We start from the raw sequence: 16,217 nt of genomic DNA on the forward strand, positions 1-16,217 counted from the left end.
GCCTCAGAACAGACAGAACACCCTGTACTTTCTTTCAAGTCCAAAATTGGACACGGCGCATTTCTTACTTTGCAGAGGCGACCGGAGGACATTTTTGCGCTTTTCTGCTTCATTTGGCATCTTGCTGCAAGTGTGAAAACACCACAAACTCGCACAGCTTTCTTGCTTCCTTGCAGCTAGAAAGAAAAAAAACAATGAATACAATGTGCTATTTTTAAACTCCAATTCAACCATTGATGAATGCAAAAAGTTGCACTTTGTTATTTCCATACGCAGTGCACGCTCTCAAATTGGCATCCACATTGTTTAGATGGCCTGAGAATATGGGACCATTTTAGTCGCAGCTTTAAATGTCTGTTTTTCTCCTTCGATTAGATCATTTTCGATGTGCTTGTTGGCGCACAAGAGCTTTTGCAAATATTTTATTTGGCATCAGCGTGTGTGTGTGTGCCTAATGAAGTGGCCGCTCAAACAAAAGATAAAATAAAGATGCCGCTCATACATAAGGATGAGTGCCAGCAGCCACGCACACATGAGGACAACACGCCGGCGCACGCACAGGCCTGAGGGGCATCTGTCCAACATGGCACACACACACACACACACACACACAACCACGCACACACACCATTCTTGGCCTCACAAGTAAACATTGTGCTGCTCATGATTAATAAGGAGCAGGAATAAAAGAATGAATCAGAAATATACGTTTGACTCATCTCAACTGTGACATCACACAAGCTGTGCCAAGAGGGTTTTAAAAAATGTGGAGGTGGGGCACATGGGAAATGATTTAGATTTCGTTCAGGATTTTAGCATTATGTTAGATTGGGATGAGCGGTGTCGGTGTTTTGGTCAGCAGCTAGATAAGGATCAGGATTTTAGATTTTTTTTTCTTAAAAGAGCAATTTAGGTTGGAAAGTAGTAAAGCAGCTCTTACAGGTATTAAAAATACTCAAAAATAAAATACTTACAAAATATTGTGTGAAAATATTCGAAGAAACATTCGAACAAACAAGTAACAAGTTTTCAGATGCCGTATATTGAGTGTGTTGTTCATCTGTGTCCAGCAGGTGGCAGTAAATCCCTTCTAGACAGAGATGTGGAGGCGAAATCTTGTCATGATGCAAATAAAAGACTTTTAATTGCATGTTTTTGCAAGCAGGCCTGCTTTAGAGAAAGCCAACTTGCAGTTGAAACTCCTCACCTGTGACTTTGGTAAGCTCCTGCAGAGAAGAAGTGAAGCGAAAGCCTTTTGCTGCGTTTCTATGAGCCCACCTGAAGACACAAAAGACGAGCGTTACCCTTGGCTATTTTCTTGATTTCTGAGCTGGCGTGTGTGCACAGTTGGTGTGTGGGGGAGCTTCGACCGCCTCCACACTCGCTGGCCTCAGCAGAGAGAAACATGTTATTAAGAAAAATAATCAGCAAATAACAACAACTGTTGTGCCTTGCTCGCTGCCAGCCACCAACTTCAAAAACGAAGCAAAGGAAAGGAACGGAAAAGCTGCCGACTCAATACAAAACTCTCAAGTCGGGAACACATTAAAAAAAATCTTTTGAGGAACGTAAAAATCACAACGAGTCCACTTCCATGTCATATCGCGTGGGCTGAGAGGTGCCAGTAAACCAAATATGGTCATCAGGAAAGCGCACAGACGCGTTCTGCATGACGTCACAGCAGCGTGCGTAATGAGAGTTGGAGCAAAAAGCAAGCGACGAAGCCAGGAGAGGGACTTTTACGCGCACCTCCGATTGAATTCCACAGTTCGCCTGGCTACGAAGTGCACTTTGACGCACATCTCCAAATGAAAAATGGTTTGGTGAGGTGGTGGAATTGTTTCGGTTTCTGCACAGATTTACATTTTACTTACTCGATTAATTTTTTTTTTTAACGCGCATATCTGCTTCACCGGCGAGGAGGTGAACTTTTACGCCACGGGCTCCGGTTTCATGTCGATGTGGTGAGGTGCAACTTTGGCGCCACGATCAGCGGCTTACTGGTGAAGAAATTGACTTTGACGCACAGTTGCGATTCCGAAGCGAGGAGGCGCACTTTTTACGCACGGCGCTTTATGCTTCGGCGGCGAGGAGGGGGACTTTTACGCACACACCCTCCACTTGTAACCAGCTGCACGGGGAGCCCACAGAAAGAAGCCGACAAGAAAAGTCGAAATGGAGAACTCGAGCAACCACAGTCTGGGCGTGTGGACGGACTCGAGCGCGACGTACAAAGTGCTGAGCACGGCGCTGCTGCTGCTCATCTGCTTGGCGGGCGTGGTCGGCAACGTGATGGTGGTGCTGGTGGTGCTGACCACCAAGCACATGCGCACGCCCACCAACTGCTACCTGGTGAGCTTGGCCGCCGCCGACCTGATGGTGCTGACGGCGGCCGGCCTGCCCACGGCGGCCGAGGGCGCCTTGGGTTCTTGGGTGTTGGGTCACTGGGGGTGTGTGTGCATCACATACCTGCAGTACCTCGGCATCAACGCCTCGTCTTGCTCCATCGCCGCCTTCACCGTCGAGAGGTACATCGCCATCTGCCATCCCATCAAAGCGCAGTTCTTGTGCACGCTGTCCCGCGCCAAGAAGATCATCGTCCTGGTCTGGACGCTGACGTCCGCCTACTGCGTCATGTGGTTCTACCTGGCCGACCTGCAGGTGCTGGTTTACGACAACGCCAAGGTGACGGCGTGCGGCTATCGGGTGTCCAGGAAGCTCTACCTGCCCGTGTACTTCTTTGACTTCGGGGTGTTCTTTGTGGTGCCGCTGCTGCTGAGCGCGGTTCTGTACGGGCTGATCGGACGGATCCTCTTCCTCAACCCGCTGCCCTCTGACCTCAAGGAGCAGCAGCAGCTGCAGCGGCACAACAACAACCACGACAAGGCAAAGAGGAGCTGCAGGAACTCCAGCTCCACCGCAGCGTCGCGGAGACAGGTGACAACCTGAGACACAAAACATTTGGATGCCATCTGCTTTTGGGGGGGAATCCACCCACGTAGGTTTTTTTCCCAAAACAAAAAATATATCTATTAAAAGTCAGAGGTCATAATCATTAACCATTCGGTACAATCCAAAAAAAAAGAAATGTGACTCCATGTTTCAATTCTGTTTTTAAACTTAAGGGAAGTTTCCTTTTTTTTTTTTAAACCATCGCGTTGAGAAAGAACAACCAATCAGGTAGAAGATGTGATGGACAACGTGTCGAACGTTAGCTGCACACTTGTGGCCTCTCGCTGACATGCTAGCTTCGCTGAAGCTTTTGGGGAATATCCAGCTCGGGGACAAAAATCTAATTAAGTGTAACATAATTGTATGTTTTGGTGAAAAACAAGTTGCGTCGCACATCGTGGAAATGAAATCAGCAACTGTCTTGATGTCGGGGCCACGTTGTCACGTATGTTTTCAAACACAAAAAAACCCTAAATACTGGAAATAAAAAAAATATTTTGATAACATTAAGCACAGTTTAAATAAAGCGATTCTTACACATACCACTAGAGGGCGCCTGTGCCGCATGTTATTGAGTATCACTGCTGAAACGACGGCGTTTGTGGCTTGCCAGGTCACCAAGATGCTCGCGGTGGTGGTGATCCTGTTCGCCGCGCTGTGGATGCCGTATCGGACCCTGGTGGTGGTCAACTCCTTCCTGGAGCGTCCGTACCTGAACAGCTGGTTCCTGCTCTTCTGTCGCGTGTGCGTGTACCTCAACAGTGCCGTCAACCCACTCATCTACAACGCCATGTCGCAGAAGTTCCGCGCCGCCTTCCTCAAGATCTGCCGATGCGGCCGCGCGGCTTCCGACAAGCCGAGCGGCGCTTACGGCGCGGCGCTGAGCTACAGCGCCGTCAAGGACTCGTCGGTGGCCGAGAGCGCCGAACGCTTCGCCACCGACGTGGAGGAGGTCACCGTCACCGACGGGCTGCTGGCGGAGCACAAGGCCGTCTTCGCCGGATCCTCCTCGTCTCCCTCCTACGGGAAAGTGGACTTCAAGATGGCGGCGTGAGCTTCGTCGGGGACTCAACCTTTATGGCGCCAAGGCACACATTTTACATTGCCAAAAATGTCGCTCGCCAAGACTAATGATGAGCCTCATTTGAATGTGTCTCGTTTGTGTCGAATCATTTCAACGGCTTGTTGATACTTCGCCGATTCGTTTCTGTTGGCGCACGGTAAATAATGCCAACTCGTACTTCTGATGAGACTCAGGTGCGCGTTGTGTTGAACAATTTACCTACCGAACGCAGTCATCGCTGTCACATGGACTCACCGATGTGGTCACGCTAGACGCCATGACTTTCTTCCGGCGTCTGATTGGCTGACTTTGACACGTGCCCAATTTACCTGTTGCTCTGGGAAACGCCTCTATTTCCTTTCGCCACCATCACGAGCGTGGAGACGGACGGAAGAAGGCCTCCTGCCGGTCTCCTAGCAACCGCCTCCCTGATTGACGAGATGCTAATGAGGACGATGGTCATTGAAGCAGTCATGTGAGAAAAAAAACAAAAAAACGCAGTTTCGTGTTATATGTTCACTTATGAGCGTTGGGTGGCAACTTTTTTCTTCCCCAAAGCCCTAAAAACAAAACAAACATACAAAAAAAAGTCTTTTGTTCAGCTGCTGTTCTGTCGTTATTTGAAATGAAACAGCGGAATGTAATTGACCGTCGGCAGCAGCGGGAGAAGGAAGACGCCGCCGTGTTGCTGTTGATGAACACTTGCGCTATCTATCTATCGTGTGTGTGTGTGCGCGCAATGGTGCAAGACTGTTAAATTGATTTATTTTTATATTGATTATTGACCGTCACAAAGAAGTGGATGTTGCTTTGTTGCAAGTCGTATTTAAGATGCTGCTATCGTTGGAAAGTGGAGCTTTTTGGAACGTGTTGTGCTGCTAATAAAGACGCTTGTGGAAGTCACGTGGAGGCTTATTCTTAAACGGACCTTCTTGGCACAACGTGCAAGTTAAGAAGACCAATTAGTTAAAAAAAAAAAAAAATGCTGTTGGCCAGATTTGGATTTTTAGAAGAAGATCTTTTACAAGAATACAATCACAAAATTATATTTTTTTTTTAGAGGGAAAATGATCTGTTATGTTTTATGGACCTCCCCTAGCAGCTCAGCGGACGTGCAGGGTGAAAAAGCGCGGAGGCTTTTTGTGGATGGACAGGGGGAGAAAAAAAAATCCATCTTGTGAGGTGAGTGACGAGGTGAGCCTCTGTCAGACGCCTGACGAGGACGACGTGCACGGAACTTTCTTGGGAAGAGCGCCGCAACTTTTCGACGTGAGGAAAAGGAGGGAGAGGCGACCTGTTGCCTCTCCGAAGGCCTCCCCGCGCGTCTAATTTGGGCCTGCTAATAAAAACAGGCAGGGAGGCGAGATTCAATTGTACTACGTTAATGACATTACGTGTGGCTTTTCCACAGTGAAGGGGGACAAAATGGAAAAGGGACAAGAAAGAGAAACGAGGCGATCGTGATGATGCAGATTTGTTTGCGGTTTTCAGAGCATGAATGAGAACAACTAAAAAAATGACACAGCCAGGCATGATACGGAGGTAAAATATCTTCACACAAATTGAAACGCTACAGACAGAAAACTTCTCATTTTGCAATGCATGGCAACAATCGTGACTAAGGACGCACATCCTAAAACAAAAAGACACCCGTCGCTTTCTGTCGGCGTGAAAAACAGAATTGAAGAGTTGAAATTGAATAATCTTAATAAACTGGGCTTGGCCGTCTTCTTTTACGTTTAAACGGTGTTAAAGTAATTAGTTTGGCACCATCAAGTGGCCAATTGTGGTATTACACCCTCATTTGACATATATCAGCATTTTTGGGAGAAAATTTGGAGTTGAATTGTGACGATTTTCCCCCCAATCGCATCAATTGTATGCAAATATTAATTATTGGTGGGAGGGGCCAGTTCCAATCTTCTGCAAACAGCAGCACTCAAAATCATTTCATTAAAAAGATTCTGAACGGATTGGGGATCGGTTATCGTCTTATTTTTTTAAACTTGTTAATCAATGATCGGCTCCAAAATACTGGTTGTGTAAATTCAACATATTAATAAAGTCGTGTTTGATGAGACAGCAAATTTGTAGCGTTAGCGTCGGACACAGACTTACTAACATGGCACTGTCACGATTCTTGGTGGCGTATTCATGACGACGACGCGCGGGATGAAAACACGCAAGATCACTATTCCGTCGGGTGAAACGGCATCAAAAGTGATTATGCAAATATATGCAAAGCAGCACAAACGGTCAAAGGAGCAGCGCTGAGGCTTTCCCACCGAAGGGCAACCTTTAACAATCTAATTGATGAAGAAGGATCGGCAGGAAATTATGAACGTGACGGAATATTGGCGGGCGTGAGGTGAATACAAAAGTGGCGCAACGGGAGATTTACAATCTGTTCACGGGAGCGCCGCGTTGACGACCAGCCGGGATGCTCATGAGGAATAAGATAAGAAAAAAGCAATTACAACTGGTTATTTTCATTTCACATACACAATTTTTGGGGGTTTCCTCCGTGTACAACAAATCTTTGCATTTTATGATCCAACCAGGCCCTTGAGCGCAAAAGTTGTCCCACCCCGGGACGAAGCAAATCGTTTAACATTTGACACTCTCAGCCTAAGCGAACGCATGTTTATTTTGCACAGCGCTCGGCGTCCATCTTAATGATTATTATTAACCTTCAGCACAAAGAGGTTACCGGAGGTGAGGGCGAAGAGCCTCTCGTCGCTGGCCCTGAAGCCCAGCACGGCTTTGTCCGAGTCCAGGTTGGCCACTTGTTGCTTGGCAACCTGTCCTACCTGCCGGCCCTGCTTCCTGTTGAAAAGCACGCCGTCCACCGGGGACGGCTGGCGGTAGATGAAGGCGCGGCGCAGGCACTCGCAGAGTGACGCGTACGACAAGTTGGGGGCGCACGTGGAGAACTTCTTGTCTCGCTTGGACGCCTGCACGTAGCCTGGCAAAGAGGAGACGCACGCTCACAATTAGCAAGCAAGCGAGTGAGGCTGCTTTGTTTGTCTTGAATCATGAAATGGAACATGGATCCACCACTGTGTGCATGCTAGATGAACAGTACGGTGGTTGCGGTTTGCGTTGCATTTTGGGAGCCTGGAGTGGATTCATAATTTATCCTGAGAAAAAAGTATTTCATTTGGTCTCGTTTGAAGAGCGCCCAAAATGTCATGCTGAAATTCAGGTCCAATTTTCGGGCATATTTGCACTTAAAATCAATTTTGACTCAATTAACCAAAGCGGGATCGCATGTGACGAGGAGTCGAGCAAATTGGTCAAACGAATGAAGATGCGGCAGACGTCAAATGGAAAAGAAAAGCGCTTCTGGCGGCAAACGAGGAAATATGGGCGGCGTCTTATTGCAGCAGATGGAAAGACGCTCCCGGGGCGGCACAAGATTACAAAGTTGAAAGTAGCATGGACGTGGATGTATCATGACCTAATAAGTTGATTTATGAGCTGTTATTTACGTTCATCAATGATCAGAAGTGTGGACTCCATGACTGGACGAACAGAATCTAATGAGGGAACCAACGAGCCAAAAGTCTTTCTTACCGAGGGCGTTGAAGGTGGCGACGTGCTCCCACATGTCGTCGGGCCGGTCGGGCCGCGGCTGCCACAGCAAGGCGTCCACGTCGTGGCGCAGGCACAGGCACGGCATCTGCGCCGGATCCACCGAGACGGTGAACAGGTACTGATGGCTGCCCAGGTTCACCTGCGACCCCACAACAAGCATCCCACCAATGGCTTAGTCACAATGTTAAGTGAAACTCAACCGGTAGATTCCATTTTGAAGGGATCTCGCTCGCGCCTCGTCCACTGGAAGCCTTTCAGCGAGCTCTCACGCCACCGCTCCGAATCGCATTTTCTCGCGGTGGTGACAAACCGAGCGCCGGAGATAAAGTGAACACGTGTGACATAAACAATACATTTTAATTCAGCGTCCAGAACATGATAAGTTGAAGGCAGAGTGCAACTACCTCTCCCTCTAATAAAAAAACAAAACAAAGCATTTCTACATGAGAAAAGTCGGGCAAGGATGAAATATGAGCTGAGAAAGAAATAATTTGAGTCTGGTGAGCATTCAAGAAGTTTTCGATGCTTGTCCTCGGCCTTTATTTGTTTGACTGCGGTTGAGCACTTTGCCATGCACATTACCGCCACCTAGAGGGACGGCGTGCAACAGCAATTTTCAACTCCTTTCCTGCTTGTAAAATGGAGGGAGGAAGCGATGATGGAAGCGAGGCTGTTGTTGTCAGGCCAACTGGGATGAGATCTAAGGAGGACCACTCTAAGACCGTGGCCTTGAGGCGGCGTCACCGTGCGACGGATATCACAAACTACAGCTCATCAATTTCATTTCAAAAAGTGGTCAAGCAAACAGCGAGGATGAGGCCTGGAAGTTCATCCAGAACAAAATGTCCTAATGAAGATGATGCGCTGCAATTGAAAGATGAAAGGTCTCCTCGGGAACAAAATACGTATCGAAGCTGACACAAAGAGCGAGCGCTGCAAGAAAAAAAAAAAAGGAAGATGAGCCTTCCTGAATCAAGTTGTGATGAACGCACGCGTGCACTGAGTCACATGCTCCCACAGGCAGCCTTCAAAAAGGGCAGCTGGCTATTTGCGAGCAGCGGGGAAAACATTAAAGGGCTTTTCATTTTCCAGAAAGACACAGCATCGCTTACATTCACGATATTGACGAGCCTTTCATTCATTAGGTCGTGAAGTGGAGTCCCGTGGAAGCTTTGTAATGGACGCACAACCAAGCAGAGCGAGGCCCATTAGCCCTGAACATTAAGCCTTCTGGAACACACATCATTCAAACTCACCCTGCTTCCCATCCTCCCATTCCATAAAAAAAAAAAAAAAAACAAAGAATTGAAAGAAAGCACCACATCACTTGCGTGTCACATGTTTGCAACGAATGCTGAGCAGGTGCTAAAAATAGCACCCATGTGACACCTTGGTCACCTTTGGGGGAGACAAGCCGGCGAGAAGGTCACCGGCAACCTTTTCTCACCTGGATGGAAGGAAAGTCGTCCAACAACGAGCCCATTTCAAAATAAAGGCAATAAAACACCGAAGCGGGGGGGTGGGGCTCAAAATAACGACGTATACCTCTGTACGACATTAATGTCGCCATAAATCATGTCACAACAGCATCCTAAGCGCTTCTACCGTATGACAGTACAGAAGTCCGAGTAATGGGCAAGAACAGGAAAGCAGCATTACAGGAAGTGTGCCGTTAAGAGACGAAAAAAGAAACGGTAAATCGACGTGGGCCAAATGCCGGCCTCACTCCTGAGACGATTTAAAAGCCAGACTTGTGACAAATAAATTGAGCTGCAGAACAACAAACATATTTCATACATGGCAGGCAGAAATGGTGAACGTTTGACTTCACCAGTTGGTGCTTTTTCATTTTTAGACAATGTTACAAAAAAAAAAATAAAAATGTTAAGAGCAGTGATATATGAATCTTATTCCAAAATGTTTCTTTTCTTCAATGATGGGCTGCGCAAAATGTTTTACGGCCAGCATTATGGCATCCATTTTGAAAATCCAATTTAGAAGCTAATCCGGTTCCGAGCCAAGCGACTTTCACATTTTTGATGGATTATTTATTTGTTTTCATATTAACAATTTAAAGCCTAAATACAACGTAAAACTACTTAAAACTCATTTCACGATCATCTACACTTCATCATTTTATTGGAAAAAGTCACAATCCGTAAAAACAGGAATCAACATGTATCGATTTCTTTATGAATTGGATTGTGCCAAATATGACCCATATCGGGCCGGGGGTGTCCAAATGTCAGAGGTGGTCGTTTTGAAGTGTTGAGCGCCGCCAGTACTCACCACCTGAGTGGTCTTGAGCGACCTGCCGTCAAAGTGCACGAGGCTGGAGGTGTCCTCGGGGTAGCCATCGCAGTCCTCCAGTTCCTGGGAGTTGCAGGCCGGCTTGTCCAGGTCGGGATTAGCGTGCTGTTGTCAGAGAGGCGGCGAGTTATTCTTGTTTTGCATTTATTAGCATGAACGTCGGCCTTGATTAGCTTGGAGAAGCTGGAGTGGGAACAACGGCTGCGAGGAAGTGGGCCCCATACGGCCGACTAAGATTGCCATCATTTGCCAGGAAAGGGGCGCTCTCAGCAACTGAAGGGGGTGCTCATCCCAACAGAGTGTGATTGAAAAGCGCGAGGCGACAATTTCATCGGGGACGAAGGCAAAACGGAAGAGAGCAAAAGCAAACTCACCATGTCTTCGGAGGTCAGGTGGGTGAGCCTCTCGTGGACGAGGGCGGCCTGCTCGTCGTTCATCACGCGTTCCCCTCGACGGTCACCCGTCACCAGCTCGGGCCACACGGGACCTTCGGTGCGCTTCTGCAGGCTCACTTCCAGACTGCGCCGAGCAAAATAACAACACGCATCAAATCAAGCCTTCCCTTTTCCAATGGTGACGAAGGCTTACCTTTTGTCGTCCGTGAGGACCCAGGCGCAGGCCTCGGGGTCCACGGAGGCGTACAGCGGGCCCTCCAGCAGCGGCGCGAATCCCCGCACGCCGACGCTGATGGTGTCCGCCGTCAGCCGGAACCGGACCGCGTCCTCGGTCACGCCTTCGGGCAGACGCACGTTGGCCGTGATGTCGTCGGACGTCTGCTGCCAGAAGTAGACGGGATCTGCGTGGCGAGCGGCGAACACGGCTTGGAATGAACACTTTGAAAAGCAAACTTGTTTACGAGCTGCCAACAAGAAAATTGGAATCGCCTATCCGTTGCCCTCCTCCATGCCAACTCCGTAAAGTGATACAAGCCTAAAAAGGTGTGCTTAGCGCTCTTGTACGATTTGCGTCATGATCTTGGCAGCGTTGGCCGCATCACGCATTTTGTGGCCATTCTGGCACTCTCGCGCCGTTTTAATGAGTCGGATTGAGCTCAAGCTAATTATCCAATTAGTCCGACATCAAGCCTGATGCGTTGTGTCACATAATTGCCTTCATGGGGAATATTTGCTCGTCGTGGAGTTTTCTCTCATCGGGTCACCGGAGGACGGGAATGAGATTGTTGTTTGCCGTCTCGGAAACATATCATCATCATCATCATCATCTTGAGCGATAGGCCGCTTCCGAGCGATTCAAGTGCGAGACCGCGCAACGGCCTGCGTTCCGATTTTGCAATTGGCCGAGACTGTCGCTTCACTCCACGAGTACACACTCGGCGGGCAAAAAGTCATTTGATGCCTCCTCGTCGGACTCGTACGAGAGGAGTTAAAGCAGGACACGCTGACGCTTGGGAAAAGTGCAAAACTTAAGCCATCGCGACTTTGTTGTCTTCAAGGGCCACAAATTCCTGATAGAAGACAAGATGAACTGCTAAGGAATTGATTATTTATGAAGCAGCATTATATTATATCATATTCCATTTTTACTCGACTATTTTGTGTTCCAATAGTTGGTATGTTTTTATTCAAATAAGTGCTTCCAATGTGGTCAGCTTGTTTGCATTTGCTTGCCTTATCAGCAAAGCAGAGGCCTCCTCTCTTAACTCACGAGAAAGCGCTGCTGATGAAAGGAGCCGCTTTTAAAAAAAGAAAAAGGGGGGGGGGGGTGCGGGGGCATCCATTATTCTGCCTGCACACATGCTGTCGCTGTGTGTCGTCTTCGTCACGGCTCTCCTCGCTGCTCGTATGCTTGCGACGTAGCGAGCACAAACACGTCTTATGAAACGGAGGGAAAACAAGCTCTGTGGTTCAGTCTTTTCAATTTGCCTGACAGGTAAAGCTAGAAAAATAAATAAATAAAATTACGACAGCCATAGAAATTGTTGCATTTCTTAGAACATACACCTTTAAAATTTAATGGCTCACAGACGATTGGATTTTGGAAAAAAATAAATAAACACATTGGAAATACGGTTAAGACTTCAAATAACGAAGCTTTTGTCCCGACAATATATATGACTTTTTGACGTTGTTCATTTGCATTTTAAGTTGGCATCAAGCTGCAGCTCACTGGATGGAAAAATGACCACGGTGATTTGCCAATTGGTGGCCGTTTAGTGTATTCCCAAAGCTGCAAATGAATAGAACCAGTCGGTGGTCTAATGACAGTCGTGAATGACAGACTGTCAGGCATGAAAAACATTATTACGGCATCACAAAGAAAAGAAAATGTCAGCGACGGCGCTGACGCCTTCATCACAGCAAATTAAACACGGATGAGAAAAATAAGAAAAAACTGAAATAAAGGGCTTGTCTTGTGCCAACCTGCCTTCTCCACCTCCACGGCTTGCTCATCCTCCGGCGGCTTGAGGGGCTGCCCATCCACGTGAGTGAAGGCGAAGGGCTTCTCCGACGCCACCATCAGGCCGTCGCCCTGCGGCGTCACGGCGGCGTAATGAGGCGCCGACTTTCCTTGGAGGAGCCGCCGCTTCTTCACTTCGTAATTCTTCTCCACGCCTTGTGAGAAAACACATCCATAATTGACGTTTAAAAAATGAGGTGAGATGTCAAACGGTTACATGCTCCACACAGAAACAAATTTAGTTACTTCCTTAACCGTCACTTTTTTTACTTGTTTCGTTATTTTGTCTGCCTAAACGACCCCTCGAAAATGTCCCAAATGAATCCAAATGGCCACTTTCAATCCAAATGTCTGACACGCGTTGACGTTTTGGGCATTGCCCCCCGAAAATGGCCGCCAACCTCAGCGATGAACACGCCATCCAAACGTTTTTCATTTTCCTGCCTGCACCTTGGCCCGCTGCGTTGGCGACCGTGATCCACTCGAGCGTCACCAAGTAGCCACTTCCCGCCGTTTCCTGAGGGTCCTTGACGATGCGGAGCAGCAGCACCTCCATGGTGTGGGCGCCCGCCTCAACGTGGGCCACGCTGTGGAGGACGATGAAGGGCTCGCCCAGGTCCTCTGTGAACAGAGGCTGGAGACAAAAACATCCAAGATGACAACCTTATTGACATTTATCATTCACTTGATTCGGAATCAAACAGCAGGGACCCCAAAATTGAACCCGGTGGAACACCAACAGTGGGGTTGAACGGGACTCAGAGCAACCAAGGCTAATAAAAAAAAGTATACAAAGTAAGTAAGTATGCGAACCTCCCACTTCCCGTGGGTACTCTCGCCCCGCTTGCTGGTACGAAGCAGGTAGAGTCGCCCGGCGCCGTCGGAGAAGGCGGCCCAGGTGGCCGACGTGAAGCTAAGGGAGGGGCACACGCCATCTTCGCGTTGGTTGGATTCGGTTTCTAGGCGGAAGACCTCCCTTGGCTTGCCCAGAACCGTGTCCTGCATCAGCAAACAAACGACATGAACCGTAGAAGACCACGACAAGGTTATGTTATGTTTCACACCACTTTTTTTTTTCCAAACAATTCTTGGATTCTTCTTTAATATTTTTTTCAATATTGTATTTTTTTCCCTAACAGTCGTGCATGTTTTCTTATATTTGTGAATATTCCCATGTACACTTTTGTTAATTATCACACGTAATTAATTTCAACAATACTTCAAAATTTCTCTATTTCGTTTTCCATTTACTCTAACTTCCACTTTAAAGATGATCAAAGAAGCAAGGAGGAACTACAAGGAAAAAAAACGTGACACAAAGCCGCACCCACATTTTTTTTTCACCCACATAACTCGTTAGTGACAGACGGATGTGTCCTTCTCGTTGCCATGGCGACGGTTCCAAGCGTTTTACCTGACTAACTGGCCTTGCACATACACATCTGAGGCGCGAACATGACTACACGCGCGCACACACACATGCGCACACATCTCAATGATGGTTGGGACATGACAAGACGGCGGGTGAACATCGTTCAACTGAGCCAAGTGTGAGGCGGACGTGCCGACCGCGAGCGCACCGTGCTGCACTGAGCTCCATCTTTAAAACAAAACGATCATATCGGCTAACACAATGATAATTTACCCCCCAAAATTCATAAAATAAAACGTTTTTAGCATTTATAAAATGTATTCATTTATCTGACGGGTTCTTCAACATTTGTCGTCACTGCAAAATATTCCTACTAGTAGTAAGGTAGTAAGCCTAAAATTCAGACATTTCATTCCTTGAAATTATTTTTGATTTGATGATAAAGCACAGTAACATGATGCACATTTTGAACATTAACACCACACTAAACTATTTGACAATGAACCAACTGTACTTCATTGATTCAATTCAAAAGTATTGCACGATAAAATTGGAATAAACATGTGGCAAAGTCAAAGTTTAAAAACAAACAGTCCCAAAACAACAACTACAAATGTATTACAGTTCAATACAACGCAACTGAACTTAGATGGTGATGCCGTCACGTACCACTAGAGGGAGCCTCGAGTAAAGCAAATCATTTACCTCTTTAAATGTATATTATTGAATGATCAGTTTAGTAATAGTAACTATTAATATGTTATCTGTACCGCTTGTCCTATTAACTACATGAAATGTGAATAAAATGAGAGGATTATTACTTTAGAATTAAAATGAACACATTTTACATATAGTCACTGACGGGCGTAATCCTTGCATTATTTCATTGGAAATTAAAACCCCATATTTTTTTCAAGTTATCCAACATCGCATCGTTACAGTTCTCATGCTGCTTTCAACATTTGTGCTCATCTAAATAGAGGGGATATGGACACGGAAGGTTCTTGTCCAACAACAGTGATATTTTACATACACACATTTTTATGATACACTCATCTATAAATTCCCATGCCAACTGTCCATTGCGAACATCAAATGTGGCCCGTGAGCATAAAGGTTTGCCCACTTAATGGGTGCAATGAAACGAGAATTATATGGTGGTGTTGGTCGCCACCTGCTGGTGAGTCAGCAGCATTGAAGCCCCATTGCAAAATGAATAAGTGTGTGACCACAAAACACACACACACACACCCACACACCCACACAAACGCATCAATGAAAGCCTACCAGAGTGACGGTGAGACTGAGCAATCGCCCTTTGCAGTCCACAAACAACACGCTGTCTTGGTACCAGGGGTCCAAGTGGAGGTAATTGTACATGCCAAACGCACGCATGTGCTCCAGCGTGTACTGGCAATCCTTCAACATCACTTCCTCCACAGCTGCATACAAACAAGGGAGCAGAAAGGTCAAGAGGAGACAAAAGGCACTGCAAATGCCAAGTTTGCAACTTTTCAAAGAAAAAAAAGAAAAAGACTCGGCAACGCCTATCGACTGCGACACATGTACTTAAGTATTATTTTTACTTTTTCATGCTCTGGTCATGAGATGATGTCATTGTCATGTACTTTGTCTATTACCTGGGGGGAAGAAAAAAATAATTGCAACTGGAAGAGAGATTTTATGACAAGGCTGTTTTGGCCAGCCCAACAAAAAGATAATGTGGCCACGTCACAAAAAGCAGCTCCATTCACAAGCTGGACAAAGTGCAATTTATATGATGAGCCACTTTTCGCTCACCTAATAAGTCTGATTAGAGGTTTAATGGTGGATTTAGGTGCGACTAATGAGCTTCGCCTCAAATTATGAGACCCACAAACATCCATCCATCCAACCTCATTATGGTTGTGGGTGTGCTGGGCCAATCCCAGCGAACTTCCAACGATGGGACTGGTCGCCAGCCAATTGACATTAGACCAGAGCATGACAGAAGGCGCAGGTCAGCCATTAATTATTCCAACTACATCTAAGGTTCATTCAGTGTCCTCAATGATGCGAATATGTATGTTTTTTTTTAAATGTATGAGGAAAAGAGAACAATCAAATATCATGCCTGGATATGAACTCAGAACCTGAGATCAGTGAGGTTGAACTTCCCAACACTTGCGGTCTTCGTACAAACACGAAAATGACAATGCCGATGAAGAGCGGATCGATCGAGGTAATATCGATACAGGCATTGTCATCGATATTACAACATGAGTGTCATCACAAAGATGTGTTGAGTCAACAACTACATCTACAGGAATGCATACAACACCCATATAATACAACTCAGTTATGACAGAATCAAAATACAACTTTAAATTAACGGTAAAAACCTTATTTAACTAATCAGTGCAATATCGGCAAAGGCAGCCTGGTAATCGTTTGGTATCGGATTGATATTAAATCAGATCGTCTCTTTAAAACTACTTATCATAAACCTGTTTATGCAATTGTACA

At 46.6% G+C, this 16,217-nt stretch overlaps 2 protein-coding genes across 5 annotated transcripts in view; one reads left to right on the forward strand and one right to left on the reverse strand.

Annotated features, from left to right (window-relative positions):
* Nucleotides 1–1,728: 1,728 nt before the first annotated feature.
* Nucleotides 1,729–4,865, forward strand: trhrb (thyrotropin-releasing hormone receptor b). Its single transcript, XM_088319001.1, has 2 exons — nucleotides 1,729–2,937; nucleotides 3,566–4,865. The coding sequence occupies exons 1-2, from the start codon at nucleotides 2,176–2,178 to the stop codon at nucleotides 4,004–4,006; spliced, it is 1,203 nt and encodes a 400-aa protein (XP_088175127.1). The 5' UTR covers nucleotides 1,729–2,175; the 3' UTR covers nucleotides 4,007–4,865.
* A 685-nt stretch (nucleotides 4,866–5,550) lies between these two features.
* nudcd1 (NudC domain containing 1) overlaps nucleotides 5,551–16,217 on the reverse strand; it is a 39,280-nt gene continuing 28,613 nt past the window's right edge. For all 4 annotated transcript variants that reach the window (XM_088318998.1, XM_088318997.1, XM_088318999.1 and 1 more), the window contains 9 exons: nucleotides 15,000–15,154; nucleotides 13,154–13,339; nucleotides 12,791–12,974; nucleotides 12,304–12,495; nucleotides 10,511–10,718; nucleotides 10,297–10,441; nucleotides 9,902–10,027; nucleotides 7,592–7,751; nucleotides 5,551–6,980 (listed from right to left, as the gene is read on the reverse strand). In XM_088318998.1, coding sequence (XP_088175124.1) covers nucleotides 6,688–6,980; nucleotides 7,592–7,751; nucleotides 9,902–10,027; nucleotides 10,297–10,441; nucleotides 10,511–10,718; nucleotides 12,304–12,495; nucleotides 12,791–12,974; nucleotides 13,154–13,339; nucleotides 15,000–15,140 — 1,635 coding nt within the window. In that variant the 5' untranslated portion in view covers nucleotides 15,141–15,154 and the 3' untranslated portion in view covers nucleotides 5,551–6,687. The remainder of the gene's footprint in view (nucleotides 6,981–7,591; nucleotides 7,752–9,901; nucleotides 10,028–10,296; nucleotides 10,442–10,510; nucleotides 10,719–12,303; nucleotides 12,496–12,790; nucleotides 12,975–13,153; nucleotides 13,340–14,999; nucleotides 15,155–16,217) is intronic.

The sequence above is a fragment of the Idiotropiscis lumnitzeri genome, chromosome 16 (genome assembly GCF_059441095.1).
Source record: "Idiotropiscis lumnitzeri isolate Australia: NSW breed Sydney's pygmy pipehorse chromosome 16, RoL_Ilum_1.0, whole genome shotgun sequence".
Taxonomy (NCBI): domain Eukaryota; kingdom Metazoa; phylum Chordata; class Actinopteri; order Syngnathiformes; family Syngnathidae; genus Idiotropiscis; species Idiotropiscis lumnitzeri.

What these genes read in the sequence shown, in the direction of transcription:
- trhrb (XM_088319001.1), top strand. Translation starts at nt 2,176, where the DNA reads ATGGAGAACTCGAGCAACCACAGTCTGGGCGTGTGGACGGACTCGAGC. An exon ending in CCGCAGCGTCGCGGAGACAG is followed by an intron (nt 2,938 to 3,565) that starts GTGACAACCTGA and finishes GTGGCTTGCCAG; the next exon opens with GTCACCAAGATGCTCGCGGT.